This window comes from Ipomoea nil, unplaced genomic scaffold (assembly GCF_001879475.1).
Source record: "Ipomoea nil cultivar Tokyo-kokei standard unplaced genomic scaffold, Asagao_1.1 scaffold1932, whole genome shotgun sequence".
NCBI lineage: Eukaryota > Viridiplantae > Streptophyta > Magnoliopsida > Solanales > Convolvulaceae > Ipomoea > Ipomoea nil.
In genome coordinates, this window is record NW_017618360.1 from 2,730,723 (window position 1) to 2,748,940 (window position 18,218).

An 18,218-nucleotide genomic window follows, 5' to 3' on the forward strand; every position below is an offset into this window, starting at 1 on the left:
TAAGTTCCCTATAAGCACTTAACGCCATAGCTTGACAAATGCTACAAATCTAAGGTATATCTTTAACTTATTATACTTTTAAACATTATCATTAAATCATATAATAGAAGAAAAACATGGCCGGTGCATATGTAAGCATACAATATATCGCTAATAGAAGAGATAATGAAAAGTATAATAATGATGATATTTTCGCCAAAAAAAAAAATCTATTTTAAAAAAAAAACCTTAGGTGATTTTAGTTTTGTCGGACTAATCTTAAATTCACAAGATCTCGCTCCTAAAGCTAATGCGGGGGTAAATAGTGAGTCACACAATTAATCCACCTATTAGATCTTAGTCTTCATATGCGCACAAATTAAGAATTCAGTATTAATTATTGATTATATGAATTGAATACGCCGCAAGAAATGAGAGGTTGTGTACAATGAGAACAGAAAGTTGGGTTCAAGAGACTAAGAGCATCCTCATCAGAGGATAATATGGAGATAATAGTACACAAATATGCAGCTTAACAGATGGGAGAAGGAGAGAATGGAGAAAATAATCCTCCTGCAAAGGAGGGGAGAATGGCAGGAAAAAAAAAAAAAAAAAAAAAAAAAAACATCGCAGTTCCGCGCGTAGCGCGGAACTGAGGAAAAAGGCCGGGCGCGTGCAGTGCACGCGCCCGGAGGCGCGTCTGGCGCGCCTGACGCGACTGAATTCTTTAATTTTTTTTTGTTTTAAAAATCAATTTTGGTTTTTTTTTTTTTTTTTTTTTTTTCTCCCCTTCTCACATTCTCTCTCCCAATCACTCTTATATTATCCCCCAAATCTTCCCAACTAATGTGGATGCTCTAATGAGCTCCTAACATCGTAAGTAACCATAAATATTGATTGTATGATATGGTATTTACTAGTAAATGTGATAGGATTTACTCTAGTATCCTTTTATTGGTTAATTAATGTAGTTGATGAATCCGATAGGACAACAATATATCACAATTATTAATGGTGGCGTATAACTAGACGTCTAGACTTCTTAGCTTACAGACTTATATTGACATGTTTAATTTGGCCTCTCAACCTATACTAGTAAATTTAAATTGAGTATTCTAAAGTTTAATATACATCGACATAGAGCAATCTCATTAGACTATTTTTATTCACCAATATTCTCTCACTTTTAAAAATGAGTCTCACTTCTACATCATCAAAATTTACAATTTCTCAACTATTTTATCTACATCCATGCAATATATACTCTCTAACTTTTAAAAGTGATTGCAAGCTAGCTACATAAGCTAACAAAATAAAACAAACAAACAAAAATAATATTCACATTACCTTTCACATCATCATCTTGAGAGGGGTTCACTTGCTAAGATAAGGCTATCCTCACCCTTGCAATACTCTATCACTTTCAAAAGTTAGTCCTACTTCCACATCGCTAATTTTTCAATTCAATTACTATTTACACTACATCCAAACAAATCAAATTCAGTCACCTTCAAATCTGAGCCCCAATTTCACATCACTTTAAAACATTAATAAAATTTTTTAAAAGAAACAAGAAAAATACAGCATGACAGCTTTTGCTCAAGCTTGCTAGCCAGTAGCCACTGTGACATTAATATTAAAAAAAAAAAAAAGTTGTTTTTCTTTTTTCTTTTTTCTTTTTCCACTTCATTTAGCAAGACTTCATTTAGCAAGTGAGAAACTTGATGGGATGACAACCTTATTAGAGAGGTTTTTTCTTCTAATTTTTTGTGAACCTTAGCATCCACCTCATCATCCACTATATCACTCAATCTCAAAAATATTCTCCCTATTAATTTTAGATTTTTCTTTTCAATTTTTTATGGACTCACACTATTTTACTCCACTATATTTTAATTATTTTTTTATTTATTATCATTATAAAAATTATAATTACAATTATTATTTTTAATATATTTAAATTAAACATGTTAAAATTAAATAAAGAAGTTGGTTTAATAACTAAATTAAATAAAAATGTTAAAAGAAGAAGAACGCCAGCAACAGCCTGTTTTTTTTTTTTTAAAAAAAAAAAAGGTAACAATGGTTAAGAGTGACTGCTCGTTGGTGACCACTCTAAACTGCCCCGTGAGTGTGTGTAAAACACGCGCTTATTGGGTGGCTCGTGCGAGGCAAACACAAGCGGAGTATACCTTTTTTTTTCTTCTTCCGCAAAAATTTCTTTAAAATTCACAAATCACGTTGCTCTTAAAATATTATATTTATTATTTTAATTAGTTATTAAACTTATTGAACTATCCAATAACATAACCTTAATTATCCTCAAGGAAATAAAAAGCGTATTAACTATTAACTAGCTAGCAAATGTATTTTACTATTTTGGTTAGATAGACGCAGAAGGAATGCATGCGTGCAATATAATTCATCGTTTAAGCAGTGGCAGTCAAGTCATTTCACATGCCGATCCGTGATGAATAAGCAATCCAGGAAACTTCGCGCGAGGACGCTCCAATACAAAATAGGATATTCCCCTGCTCGGGGAACATAATTCACTTATAATTTTGCATTATACTGCGTGGAGTGTATGAATTCTACACTCAAAAATTATGTGTAATGACTTTTTTTTTTTTTTTTTTTTTTTTAATATTTAGTCGTATCTTTCATCTCTTGGCTATGCTGTGCTTACTTGTCCGAGTCAGGTGAGTCGTGACCCCTTCACTCCAGCTGTTACCTGCTCTTTAGTCTACGATTTTTTACATTACAATAATAGTTCTTTTATTTAACTCTTAAGACGCAGACAACATCCTCCTAAAATTAATTGTAAAATTATGGATGGATTATGATATATTTGACTATTTAAAAATTATGAGTTTAATTCTTATTAATTTTTTTTTAATCGAATCCGTCACACTAGTTTATTTATGAATTGATGAAGTTAATGATTGTTTGGGATTGAAGATTTGAATATTTGATCATGTTCTGTGGTTGGTTTGGATAGGAAACAAATTTAGGGAAATTACAGAGGAAGCTTCGTTGCATTGTTTCGACTCGCTTTTTGGCTACACAATGTCTGGATGGTGCCCAGATCAGATCAGCTCCTTATCGAGAACGTAGCCCATCATCCATGGTGTTTGTCCTCATCAATTGGTCAATCAATTAAATTGTATCTCATAAGCTGCCATATATTTTCTTGACCAGGACAAAAAGTGATGCAACGAAAGGGTGTGTTTGGTTCATAGATTTTTATACACTAGAAATGTGAATCATAATTATAGTTAGTGTTTGATTGACAACTTTTTAAAACACAATTATAAATTTTGACTACTTCTTCAATTAAAAATCACATTTCCTAATTAAAAACAGATATCGTTCAATCTTATTAATAATATATGATATGATTTTTAAATTTAGATTAGTACCTTTAGATTTTTGTTTTAATTTTTTTGTTCATATTAGTGTTTTGGATGTCGTTATAATAGGATCAATTGCCTTAACTTTTTTATTTATTTTTTGGTATTTTTAGAACCTTTATTCCCATTATAGAGCCATACATAACCAAACATCAATATTGATAATCATTCTAAGTCCACCAAAATACTTTCATCAAAATTCATTACCATTACTAAGTATTTGATTCACTGAATTCCCTTGTGCGAACCAAACACACCCAAAATATCAATATTGGAGTGAAAATTTTGAATGCCATGCTTTGTCTAGTATCTCTTGATTTATAGATGTACAGTTTACTAACAAGGGGGAAACCCCCAAAGTATCAGGTTAAAACCAAGTAAATCTCTCATTTCTTAACTAAAAAACTTGCTCTCCAATCCATTGCAAAACCTCATCTTTGGGCTTGATCATGACTTTCTGAAAAGGTACCCCATAACAATACCAATCAAGCCTATAAGCAAAACATAGAGCAGGGGAACTCCGGCATGCTTTTGTGAACCTCCTCGTCGCAAATACTCCTGTATGATTGATTAGAAAAGAACTTCAATTAATCATTCTGCTAAGCTTATGGCTACTCTGAACAGCATAAACCTTAAAAATCTACACGTTTAAAAGGAAATGATATAGTTCATTAGCCATGACCGGGAACACTGTCATGACAGATTGACAGGTGAAGTCTCCAAATTAAGATTGTTTGAGATTTGAGCAGGCCTTCAATCATGTTCAAGTTAAATGCAGAAAAAGAAATGCATAGAATTATTCAACAATGCTCTAAGGCTTACAATCTCGGGATGCAGTGGAAGTGTGAAACTACTTTAAAATTGTGATGTGAAACGTTAATTCTGGCCCAACTAAAGTAAGAACAGAATGGAAGGGCCTAGTATGATTCTATGTGCATACAGGAAAGCTCGGGCACTTGATGGAATGAGATGTTTTTAGCTAGTTAACAGCCACACACACACACCAAGAAGAAGAAGTCAAAGCAATGAGAATGACACATACCAACTCTCGACGCAGTTTTCCATTTTGTTGAATAATGGCATCTCTCTCCTCCATTAATTTCACAATTTGATCCCTGGGCTGAAGTCATGCAAAAAAAAAAATAATAATAATCAAGTTAGTAAAAAAAAAAAAAATTGTAAAAAAATAAGGAAATTGGTAGCTAGAACAAGAGCGAAAACGAATACATATGTTTATATATTTAAATAAAAGACAAAGGTCTCTGTGTGAGGGACTGTGAGGGCGTGAGGCTACAAAAATTTTGGTGATGACTGATACAATGAGAATGATGAAGCTTTAAGCACAAAATTTGATGGAGCAAACATATCAAAAGCATCACAAAAATCCAAAGCCATATATTTTGAATGATGTCACTGGAACTTAAATGGAAGTAAAATTGTTAGCCATGGTAGTCAAAGTTGTTGACTCCTTGAAATCTGAATAAGATTGTTTTATAATCATGCTTTTGAGCCACTAGTAGAAGCAATCACTAAATGACACCAAATATTTATGATAAAGCGTCCGCATCACCATATTGGCATATTCTCTCAAAGCCTATAATAATAAATCTATAATGAGCAATGTAACTGACTATCTATCAACTCCAAATAATAGATGGCAATAAAAACAAGGAAAGAAAGCTTGATTCCATAGTATATCGCAAGATAATATTGCAGAAAATGGAACTCACAGCAGAATTCTCATCCTGATTCACCATTTCGGTTCTAGAAGCCCTAGGTGAATGCACTTCTTCAGGTTCTTCTGGAACTGGAGATGGCGGTCTTGGTGGTGAAACGTAAACAACTTTCAACTTGCACTCCTGGACATGCTTCCCGACCTCCTTATTAAACTTCAAATTAAAAAAGCACGCACAGTAAATCGCTCATGTTTGGCAACATTTTAAGGCAGCAAAACTAAATCTATGGAAAGAGAAGACAAACAAAAGAAAGATCGTTACCATTTCTTGGGAGATATCTTTAGGTGTAACACCAGGGTGAGTACTCACACACTGTATGAGGAACTTGTCTTTGCATTGCATATCAAGAGGTGCCTCACTCTGAGGTTGCATTGTAACTACAACCAATTATTCACAAAATCAATCAAAAACGGATCCACAAAAAGAGATAAAATCTGAACATAAAAAATGAGAACCCCCTTATGAGGAAATCACCTGTAACATTACACCTTGATCTAGGGGGGACAACGCCACTGTTCGGCCTAACAGTATACTTTCTCGGATTTGTTGTTTTAACCTATAATCAAGACTCATAAGCATTAATTCACCCCAAAAATTGAAAGGATGGTCAGTAACAACATTTAAATGATAGATCCCAGTTACATTCAATTATGAAAATATGCAGATTACCAATTATATTATCACCTCAACATCTTAATATGGAACACTGTCTCTTTAACCATTAATATTCAATGCCAAACTTTACTTGAGTTTGCTATAGTTCTACTCCTCTAGCAAAGCTTAAACTCCAAGCAAATAAACAGTGACAAGCGTTTACCAAAACAGTAAAGCAGACATAGAGGGAAAACAAATCCTCCATGAATTAACAAAAACAGGGTAAAATACATAGAAAATATACAAAAGAAATACAAATACACCTTGAAAGCAGCGTGAGAATCCGTTTTGTTGAGCAGCTCAAAAGAGCATGGGATTGGTTTCCTAAGCTCAACTGTTTCAAATCGAACCAAACAAATAATGTTTAAAATATTAGTATTGTTCGAAAACCCATACAGAGTTACTGAATACAAAATTCGAGCTTCTGGATTAGCGAAATGAATCTAATAAATAAACTTACATGGGAATCTGAGCTCGAGGGGATCGATGATCAACAGCTCCTCAGCACTCATCCTACAAGTCAAAGGCGGAGAAATTGGTCGATTTGGTGAAAGGGTTTATGGTGATTTTAGATCAGAATAAATAGAGGGAAAGAACGGGGAATTTTTCTGTGTAATTCAAAGATTCCGATGGCGAGATTCCTGGATGTCAATAACAACAATGATGAAAGAGACGCTTGATGAGAAAGTTATCACCGGAAATGCTTTGGTGTTTCCGTAATGCGTTCTGAGCTGTAATTTTCACCTTTTTTATCCATTTTTCTTTTCTTTTTTCGAGGGAATCTTGCTTCTACTCTCAATTAATACCTACTAAACCAGTGTGCTAAACTCGTGCGAACAGACATCTTCGCTTTAGTCAAGTATTTTATGGGGTTTTTGGTAGAATATAGTTGTAATTCAATTACAAAGGTTTTATTTGGTAATATAAATTACAGTGTTTGATCGGAAGGAATTACAACTTTCTCCATTTTGTTAAATTGTAATTCAATAAAGAAGAAAAAGGAAAAATGAAGAATATTATGTTTTTACCCTGATTATTATTATTATTATTATTAGTATTAGTATTAGTATACAAAGACATTTTAGTCTTTATATTCCTTCTTTCTTCCATTCACAATAATTTTATTCATCCCTACCAAATAATGTAATTTGAATTTCTACTTTATTCACACATTATTATTTTCCCACTGAATTATAGTTTATTCCCCCCTTAATTCCGCACAACCAAACACCCTGATAGTACATTCAATATTACATTACCGAGTTTGTCATAATTTTTTTTTAATGTAATAATATTTTATTAATAAACAAATTCATTTACGGGATGTTTGGTTGGAAGGAAAGGAATTGTAATTCGGTGGGAAAAGAATAAAGTGGGAATTTAAATTACATTGTTTGGTAGGAAGAAATAGGGTGATGAGGAATTGAGAGGGAAGAAGTAAATAAATACTAAAATGCCCTTATATAATATTAATATAATAATGCTAATGAGGGTAAATTGGTAATTTATAATGAGATTGCAATTCCACAAAGCATGGAATTGCAATTCATAGGGTGGAGGCATGAATTGTAATTCAGCAAAAGGAGGGAATTGCAATTCAGCGGAATTGCAATTCCCTCCAACCAAACAATGTAATTTCACCTTTTATTGAATTTCAATTCTTTTACAACCAAACTACATTGTACCAAACAGGTCATTATTAACATGGGATAAGATCAGTTCATTTGTTGATGTAGTGATTAATCAAAGCAAAAAGAATATAGGGTTTGGTTGTATTATCAGAAAGTCATATGAAATTTTCATTGTAGTTAGGGAGATTATGGTTTATGGGGTCGTTTACTTCATTTCTCTGTTTTTCCATTTCCAGTTTTCCATTTTTCCAATTCTTAAATTTTTCTTCTCCATTTCTCCAGTTTTCCATTTTTCATTCTCCATTCCTCCATCTTTTCATTTCTCTAATTTTCTGATTTCTCGCTCTATAATAATAATAACAACAAAGATAATAATAACAATAACAATAATAATAATATGTACTAAAAAACAATAATATTTAATATTACATTTGTTAATATAAGTATTACATTTGCATATTGATCCGACCTGTCTCACAAATAAAGATATCTGAGACGGTCTCACACAAGTGTGTAATAATAATAATAATAATAATAATAATAATAATAATAATAATAATAATAATAATAATAATAATAAAAGAAATTAAAGAAGAGGCGCTCAGGAGAAATTAAAGAAGAGGAGAAAGAATAGGCAAAGAGAAGAGGCGCTCAGCGCTGAAAAGGAAAACAAACAGCAACAAGAATCAAAACTAAGACCTCAAGGTCATGTGGTACTGTTCACCCACTATATCCATTTCTCTATTTGGAGATGTTTGTTTTGGCTTTCTCCAAAATTGTTAAGAGATGTGGAGAATGGAAATGGAACATGAATTTGGAGAAGTAAATTTAGTAAACAAGTTTTCTATTTTCCATTCTTCCACTTCCATAATTCTCTGTTTTTTTGGAAAATTCTCCATTTTTCCATTTTAGTAAACAGCCCCTATGTACTTCTTTTGATTTGATTATAAATGATGTAGTTGAATGTTTGATCTATGTTTAGGATGTTCTTATCCCTGCAAATATCTCTCGCTCTAAAAAATGGGTCCCACTTCCACATCATTTCATTTGTAAATTATCTACTATTCACATTACATTCCTACAAATCTAATCAACCTTCAAAAGTGGGCCCAATATATTAAATAACATTATTAATTATATTAAAATATTAAAAATACAAATAATCAAATAATTTTTTTTAAAAAAAATACAAAAGCTGCCGCATTTCATTAAAAAAAATAAAAAATATATATGTGGCTTTGCCACATCACTTTGCAAAGGAGAGTTTGGCTGGGATGTGGACAACCTTATTAAATGGTTTACACATATAGTTGTTCATACCTTAGTTAGGAGCATCATTTATATGTATGGAATGGTTATTGATTTTGCCTTCTCCTTTTATATGAAGCTTTAAGTTTGAATGTTTAGTTTAATGAATTTTGTTTCTCTTTAAAAAAATTAATAAAATAAAATTTATTACCACGTCAAAACATGAAATATTACGAATAAATTACATTTTTGTTTTATGCTGATTAAAATAAATACAAATATAGTTTCTTTTTAATCTTTGGGAATTTCACCTCAACTTTTGCCTTTTTAAAACTATGCTTTAAAAAGTAATAATAAAATATTATGGAATATTGAGTTTAAAAAAATTAAAATATTTTTTAAAAAAAATATTTCCCCAGCAAGCCATAATAAACATGCAAAACTGTTCTTAATTACTCACCCTGGATAGTGGATATATTCAAGTTTATCCAGGATAGAAACGTTAGGAGGGACTCCAGTATTCTGCATTTACAAGGCATTTAATTGTAATGAAGGAATTAAATCGGTGAGAACAGAATAAAGTGTGAATAAAGTAGGAATTACAATTATATTGTTTGGTAGGGAGAAATAATAGAAATGGGAGAAGTGATATAAAGACTATAATATCTTTCTGTAATAATATTAATAATAACATTCAAAAGGCAAATATGTCATTTCATTCCTTTTCATTGTATGGATGAATTCATTGAATTGCAATTCATAGGAGACTTATGAATTGCAATTCAATAAATTGAGGGAATTGCAATTCTCTCCAACCAAACAATGCAGTTTATCATTTCATTGAATTGCAATTCAATACCAATATAATTAATGCCAACCAAACACCCAATTAATATTTTGCCTAAAAATGAATCTGTATAAAAATGAGCATTCAATATATTAAAAATATTTATTTATCAGTATAACCAAGATTTGCTTTATCCGGTATCAAACGAGAACTACGAGCAAATAGAACACCTTTCAAGTTTGTCTTGCAATATGCCAATATGAGGAGTTGTTATAACTAACATGGTTGGCGTGGTGGTTTAGCACATCGTCCCTTAACCATGAGGTTGGTCAGTCCCTTTAGTGTGCCGACCGTTGAAACGGAGGATTAGTCTTCTAACTATCGGCTGGAGGGATACCTTTGGACAACCAAAAAAAATATCATGAACCGAGTTCACTTCGCAGGGTGAATCCAAGTCCAAAACGATGCAGTTTTGCGTGTCTGGAATAACGGTGCCGTTAGCGACACCGCTTCCTTAGTCAATGATATATAACTATATAACTATATATATATATATATATATATATATATATATGTATAGAGTAATTCCAGCAATGGTTCTCTGACTATATTGATTTTTCAAAATTAGTCATTGACTTTTAATTTGGACACTTTAGGTCCCTTGACTTTCAATTTCTTTCCAATTGAGGTCCTTTCGTCAGAATACGGTTAATTAAATTTTAAATGAAGGGGTAAACTCATCATTTCACCTGCCTATGTATTATTCTTAGTATTTCTCCATTGTTTACGCGATATATATGAAGATAATCTTAGTCGAAATCCTAAAATGTTCCTCGTCGTTCCCCATTTGCTGACTTATCGTGTGTGCGTTCCTCTATTATTGAGATGTTTACAAGGTATAACAGCGAAATACGAAGGGAGAAATACGAAGAATAATACATAGGTAGGTGAAAGGACGAGTTTACCCCTTCATTTAAAGTCTAATGAACCGTATTCTAACGAAAGGATCTCAATTGGAAAGAAATTGAAAGTCATGGGACCTAAAGTGTCCAAATTAAAAGTCGGGGACTAATTTTGGAAAATCACTATAGTCGGAGGACCATTGCTGGAATTAACTATATATATATATATATATATATATATATATATATATATATATATATATATATATATATATATGAAAATAATTTTTTTTTTGTTTTTAAATTCAGACAGCATCATTTCAAACAAAACGATGTCATTTTGGATTTTGGATTTGGGTCCACCTTATCCAGAGCATAATTGGCAAATTATATTATGCACCGCGCGTCTTTTTTTTTTAAATGAAAATTAACAGTGTTTATTTCCGCCGTGTCGCACCCTTTTGCAAAAAGTAACTCTGTTATTCAGTGTCATTTTGTATACACTGCAGTTTCAGTTGAACACAACTACAGTTTCATTTCGATATAACTATAGTTTCATTCGATATTTATAGACTCAAATATGTGAAAATGTTATTTAATTTTATTTTATATACACTATAGTTTCATTAAAACACAACTACATGATCATTTTGATATAATTACAGCTTCATTGTACAATATATACTCAAATATGTGAAATGTATTCAGTTTCAGTTTATATACACTGCAGTTTCATTTCACTATAACTACAGTATCATTTTGATATAACTGCAGTGTCGGTTTGGATATACTGTAGTGTCAGTTGGTGTTTAATATACCAAACAAACGGACTCCGTTAACTCTAACGGCGGGCCGTTTCTTTACTTAAAAAAACGGCGTCGTTTTTGACCGCGGTGCACATGCACCACGGTCTATAATATAACGACTGAGCATAATTTGCTCCAGAGATGGGAAATGAACTCACGAATAATGGGCTTAAAGCCCATATCCAGATAATGGAAACTCTTACACGAAGCCCATCAAAAGAGAAAAATAAACAAGAAAGAAAATTCGCGACGCTGTCCGTTCCTCCGGGGAAGCAATCGTTATGCCTTGGACCCGTGTCCAGCATGCTTGCTGGACACGGGTAACAGTGCCGTTAGGCACTGTTATCTCCTTTTTTTTTTTTTTTTTTTTTTTTATTTTAAATTTCAGATCACTTTGTTAATTGTTATAGAAGTATATGTTCATAATTTTATTACTATATGTTAATAACTATACATTCATAACTCCATAACTGTACGTTCATAACTCTATAACTGTACATTCATAACTCTATAACTGTACATTCATAACGTCATAACTGTACATTCATAACTCCATAATTGTACATTCATAATTTTCGAAGCTCTATGTTCACAATTTTAGAGCTCTATGTTCATAATTTTATCACTATATGTTCATAATTGTAAGTTCATAATGTTAGAGCTCTTTGTTCATAATTCGATCAATAACTGTACATTCATAATTTCATAACTGTAGATTCATAATCTCATAACTGTAGATTCATAACTCCATAACTGTAGATTCATAACTCTATAACTGTACATTCATAATCTTCGAAGCTCTATATTCACAATTTTAAAGCTCCATGGTCATAATTTTATCACTATATATGTTCATAATTGTAAGTTCATAATGTTAGAGCTCTGTGTTCATAATTTCATAATTGCATAACTGTACATTCATAACGGCATAAGTGTACATTCATAACGGCATAACTGTACATTCATAATCAAAAAAAAAAAAAAAAACGCCGTTAACGGCAAAACACGCGCGATTTTTTTTTTTTTTAACTAAATGAGGCGTTTTTTTTTTTAAAACTACGTCGTTTTGGGCCCGTGTCCACAATTCAATGTGGACACGGGTCCAGAGCATAATTTGCCCCGGGGAAGCCCGCAAAGCAACCGCTTGGTTTAACGGATTCAGAGAAACAGCGAAGACAGTAAACAGTTGATGAGTGAATTCGGTAGTGTGATCCGGGCAAGATGATGGTGGATCTGAGCTCCTTCTCCGATGAGAAGTTCGACCCCAAGCAATGGATAAACGGGGCGTGCCAGTCGCGGCACCCGCAGGACCCGCTGGACAAGCACCTGGTGGATCTGGAAATGAAGCTCCAGATGGCGTCGGAGGAGATCGCCGTCTCCCTCGAGGAGCTCAGCGCATCTGCTCTCCACCGCGTCCCCCGCGCCACGCGTGACGTTATCCGACTCCGCGATGACGCCCTCTCGCTCCGCTCCTCCGTCTCTTCCATCCTCCAAAAACTCAGAAAGGTACCTTGTTCCTACTTGTTCCTCAGTCAATTTCAATTTCATGAATGAAAACTTCGAATGTGGTATGCTAATTTTAATAAAATGTTTGAAATTCGTGTCAGTCAATTGAATGCATTTGTGAAATGTTTTGAAATTCTCCCGCATATATTTATGGTACTTGTATGCATGTTTGATGCTCTTCATTTGACGAATGTTCCCCAATTATCCTTTATTCTCCTGTAACGTTGCTTCAATTCACCTGCTGAATCTATAGCAATACTAGCCAAAGTAGAGCGATGAATCACTTTTCTTCTTCCACTTTTATTCCCATTTTAGGCAGAGGGATCATCTGCAGAGTCCGTAGCTACACTAGCAAAAGTCGATACTGTCAAGCGAAGAATGGAAGCTGCTTACGAGACATTGCAGGTGCCCCCATTTCCCTTTAATCTTCTTTCCCTGCTTCTCATATATGGAGTAATTCAGTACTTAATTAGGACCCTCTATAATTTAGTCAGAAATTTTGTGCTTGGCACTATCAGTCTCCCTGTGATATTGCTTGCACTAAATGCTCCCATCTCCTAATGGACAGGATGCAGCTGGTTTGACTCAATTAAGCTCAACTGTGGAGGATGTATTTTCGAGTGGTGATCTTCCACGTGCTGCAGAGACACTGGCAAACATGAGGCACTGCTTGTCTGCTGTTGGTGAGGTACTGTTTAAATTGGTTGTCTTTGTTTGGTGTTAAATCATGTTTTATTGGGCGCTAAATTGCTGTATTAATGATCCTAAAATTTCCAGGTTGCTGAATTTGCTAATATTAGGAAACAACTTGAAGTTTTAGAAGATAGACTAGACTCGATGGTGCAACCTCGCTTGACAGATGCATTAAGCAATCGGAAGGTTACTTTAATTTCACATTTTCTCCTTCCCTTTTGCAAAATATTTTTCACTTCACAATCATTTGAATGCACATATCTCCTTGGAGACTGTAGAAAAGGGACATAAAATAGAAATCCTTGTTTCTAGGTTGATGTTGCCCAAGAAATGAGGAGTATTCTCAATAGAATTGGGAGATTCAAGTCATTAGAACTGCAATACTCAAAGGTCCACCTCAAGCCTATAAAACATCTTTGGGAAGATTTTGAGTTGAGGCAACAGGCAAATAAGGTTTCAAATGAGAAGAATGAAGTAGAAAGGCTCTCAAGTGCTAATGAGTTGCAACTGAATTCATCTCCGATTTCATTTTCACGTTGGCTTCCCAGTTTTTATGATGAATTGCTGCTTTATCTTGAACAGGAGTGGAAATGGTATAATTTAGTCTTCTTCAGAGTGAACTTTCACATTTCTGGTGTACAACATGGATATACTTCAAAATTATTTTGTATAAAATATTGCATTCTTTGTGGCTGTTTGAGGATAGATTGCAGTTTATGTTTGAGTAAAACTAGTTTGATATTTTCTACAGGTGTGTGCTTGCTTTTCCAGAAGAATATAAAACACTTGTTCCAAATCTAGTAATTGAAACAATGTCAGCTATTGGTTCAAGCTTTGTATCATCTATCAACCTGGCTGCTGGGGAGGCTGTCCCCGAGACAAAAACATTGGCCAAAGGTTAATTTCTAGTACTCTTTTGGAGTGGTCTGTAATCATATTTCCTATAGACCTATGTGTTTTCTTGCTAATATACCAGTATTGCCTTCCCTATCGTTCTTGTATACTCATTTTAGGTAGTAGTCCTAGTTAACTATTGCCTCCATCCAAATATGTCACAAATTTTTATAGACATGGGTTAAGAGTTGAGAGGCTTTTAAATCATAAAAAAGTTCTGTTTTAAATTTGAACTTGAGTTGCTCATGTCATGATGACATGGAAGAAAGTTGGTTGTGACTGTGTCAGTGTGTCAAACATTTGAGGACATCTCAAAAAGCAAGGTGTCACATAGACAAAGGGAAATTGCACAAATGCATTTTCATGGAGCTGTCTAATTCTTTAAGGAAAAGTCAATATCCGTCTGTTGTTTACTTTGATGGTGTTTGTAAAACATTTTTCAGCCTCTTGTTTAAAACAAATCATGCTCTTCTAGTCACCAATTTTAGCATATTCTTTCTTGTTTTCATGTAAATGATATTTGGTTATGTAAGCAAGGATGCGGTAATGGAGCAAGTATGGATTTGTAAATAGAAACCTTATATAAATATTATGACCTTTATTAAATGATAGATGAGCATGTGTCCTCTCTCATTCATCATCCATATGGCATCCAAACATACCTGTACTATATTTTGCTAAGCATTTTCTATGATCTTAGCTAAGATTCTATGTCAAAAATTCAGGTATCATAGACATCTCAACTGGAGATTTGTCAAAAGGTGTCAAGGTCCAAACCAAACATCTGGATGCCTTAATTGAACTTCACAATACAACAGGGAGTTTCGCTAGGAATATCCAACACCTATTCTCAGACGCTGACCTTCAAGTTATGTTGGATGTTTTGAAAGCCATATACCATCCTTTTGAATCATTTAAACGACGGTGAGCACATATGAAGTAAAAGTTTATAATGGCACATGGTTTTGCTGAAGCATTCTTTTGGGCATCCTGCTTTTAAAGATTTATCTAGTTTTCTAGACAACAAAATTTTTTCTTAACCTATCATCATATAGTTATAATGGCACGTGGTTTTCCTGAAGCATACTTTTGGGCATCCTGCATTTAAAAATTTTCTAGTTTTCTAGACAACAAATTTTTTTCTTTGGTGTTACAATTTGGCTCGAATGTATCGGCTTTTAATTAACTCAGCTTCCAATTTGGCTCTTGTGATTAAGATTTTTTCTGGTGATTGCTACATCTATTGTTGTTGTCCTTAACCATGGAATTGGATGGTTTTCTTTGGTGTTACAAAGTTTGTTTCACTAGATTCAGCATGCTAGGTGAAATAGCCAAAACAGGATCTTTAAATATACATCATACTATTATTCTTTATTGGCTTTCTGAACTAAATGTTCTTGCATTGTCTGCCTGATTGATCTGTTCTTAGGTATGGGCAGATGGAGCGTGCCGTTCTCTCTGGTGAGATTGCAGGACTTGACCTCAGAGGAGCTGCCATCACTCTTGTTGGGGTTCAGGGAGTTGAACTTAGTGAAACAGTTCGAAGGATGGAAGAGTCTATCCCACAAATCATTTTACTTCTTGAAGCTGCTGTAGAGAGATGCATTAATTTCACTGGTGGTTCTGAGGCGGATGAGCTTATTCTTGCTCTGGATGATGTTATGCTACAGTACATTTCCACTCTGCAGGATAATTTAAAATCACTAAGAGCTGTGTGTGGATTGGATGCTGATGCTGTTGGTTCAAAGAAAGAAATGGGATCTGACAGGAGGGAAGGAGCTTCCAACTCACGCAAGGTTGACTTCATGTCAAATGAGGAGGAATGGTCATTTGTCCAAGGTGCATTGCAAATTCTCACGGTTGCTGATTGTTTAACCAGCAGATCATCTGTCTTTGAAGCTTCCCTCAAGGCTACCCTTGCCAGATTGAGTACAAATTTATCTTTTTCGGTATTTGGTTCAAGTCTTGATCAGAACCACTCACATGCGGCCAATGATGATGGAAGTGGACAGGTAGCTGTGACCGGAAGGGCTGCCTTGGATGTGGCATCTGTGAGGCTTGTTGGTGTTCCTGAAAAAGCTCGGAAACTTCTTAATCTATTGGAGCAGGTAGTTGAGATAGAGAAAGCTTACTACCTTTCTCAGAGTTGATGCCAATATCTGTTTTCTACATTTTTTGTGGTTAAAAATAAAATGAATATATCAATGCTAGTTTCCCCTAAAGTGGGTGTCAAATTGATGAATAAATAGATGGCAAGAACCTATTACCTATCTGGTGATCTGGGGAAAAATAATAAAGAGTTGCCACATACATCTGCATGTCCTTTTCTTTTCTAGATCTGGAAACCTCTCTGTCCATCTATACTTTTCTTATGTGATGTTTATATTAAATTTATGAGTAATTTTTTTTTGTATTTCTTGCAGTCTAAGGATCCCCGGTTTCATGCACTTCCAGTTGCTTCTCAACGGGTTACGTCTTTTGCAGATGCTGTTAATGAGCTTGTTTATGATGTACTTATATCAAAAGTACGACAACACTTCAATGATTTATCTCGTTTGCCTATATGGTCTTCTGTAGAAGAGCATAGTGCTCGTCCCCTCCCAACATTCAGTGCATATCCTCAGTCTTATGTTACTAATGTTGGTGAGTATCTTCTGACGTTACCCCAACAATTAGAGCCTCTTGCAGAGGGAATTTCCAATTCTGATGCCAATGCTGATGAGGCCCAGTACTTTGCTACTGAATGGATGTTTAAGGTAACTAAATTTTAAAATTTTATGTTGTAATTTTGTCTGTTTCCATTATTAATGCTATTACTGGCAGCTTATCTGAAATTCTGAATAGATGAACTATCATATTGCATCTGCACTCTTGGATTTTAGTTCTTATGCTATAAGTAGTAGTGTGCTTGGTTTTTTTCCCAAAAATGAAATGTTTAAATCCAATCTTCATCATTTAAAGAAGAATTCGATAACTCCTGGGATCTAATGGCTGTTTTAGAAAAAATAGTGTATTTTTATTACTGGGATTTTAAGTAGTTAAAATATGTTCTCAATAAAACACATTCCATTAGTTAAAATATGTTCTCAATAAAACACATTCCATTAGTTAAAATATGTTCTCAATAAAACACATTCCATTTAAACTTTACTCCAGTTAAACCTATAAGTTAAACTATTATTTCTTCTGTTTGTATTGAATAGGTTGCAGAAGGTGCTACTGCTCTTTATGTGGATCAATTGCGTGGCATTCAGTATATCACCGATCGTGGAGCGCAGCAACTCTCTGTTGATATTGAGTACTTAAGTAATGTGCTTTCAGCTCTATCGATGCCCGTTCCTCCAGTTCTTGCCACCTTCCATTCATGTCTCTCAACTCCAAGAAGTCAGCTCAAGGAACTTGTAAAATCTGATTCTGGAAATCAGCTTGATCTACCCACTGCCAACCTTGTGTGCAAAATGCGCCGTGTTAGTTTGGAGTAATGGCACAATGATTGGAGCATTCCTACTGTTCAGAGACCCTGTAAGGTTCACCCTTTCTGGGCCAGTATACTTCGTTGGGTGTGTGGTTTAAGAATTATGTTACCCCGTATCATATTCTGCTTGTGCTGGGGAAAAAGGGAGGATAGGCTGGAATTTTTTTTTCCCCAATCATGCATTTTTGTTGTACTATACGAAATTGGTGTCATGCATCTTTCATTGCAGAGAAAATATCCCCATTTCTTTGACCCCTTTCCCCATGGTTATACCCGTATCGTTTTTCTGTTCTCATTTTATGCAAACATTGCATAATTTGCATTATATTATACCCCGTAGTAATTAAGAGGCAATGCTGCTTTAGAAAATTACATACTGCAAATAAGATAGATACCTAATAGTTTAAAACTTGATAGGCTCGTTTTGGTTTCTCATTTTATTGTTAAAACAAACATCCTGGTTGTTATTGCCGTGACGCATAATCTCCAAAAAAATC

At 34.1% G+C, this 18,218-nt stretch overlaps 2 protein-coding genes across 2 annotated transcripts; one reads left to right on the forward strand and one right to left on the reverse strand.

Annotated features, from left to right (window-relative positions):
- Positions 1-3,598: 3,598 nt before the first annotated feature.
- LOC109194061 (vesicle-associated protein 1-2-like) lies at positions 3,599-6,500 on the reverse strand. The gene is made up of 7 exons (XM_019344922.1): positions 6,240-6,500; positions 6,043-6,113; positions 5,600-5,681; positions 5,387-5,502; positions 5,120-5,278; positions 4,432-4,509; positions 3,599-3,947 (listed from the first exon to the last, which is right to left on the reverse strand). Exons 1-7 carry the CDS (start codon positions 6,289-6,291, stop codon positions 3,837-3,839), a joined length of 669 nt encoding a protein of 222 aa, XP_019200467.1. The 5' UTR covers positions 6,292-6,500; the 3' UTR covers positions 3,599-3,836.
- Positions 6,501-12,273: 5,773 nt separating this feature from the next.
- Positions 12,274-17,991, forward strand: LOC109193991 (conserved oligomeric Golgi complex subunit 7). Its single transcript, XM_019344825.1, has 10 exons — positions 12,274-12,659; positions 12,975-13,064; positions 13,228-13,347; positions 13,437-13,538; positions 13,665-13,945; positions 14,104-14,249; positions 14,972-15,170; positions 15,676-16,354; positions 16,670-17,002; positions 17,450-17,991. Exons 1-10 carry the CDS (start codon positions 12,375-12,377, stop codon positions 17,726-17,728), a joined length of 2,514 nt encoding a protein of 837 aa, XP_019200370.1. The 5' UTR covers positions 12,274-12,374; the 3' UTR covers positions 17,729-17,991.
- The last annotated feature ends 227 nt before the right edge of the window (positions 17,992-18,218 follow it).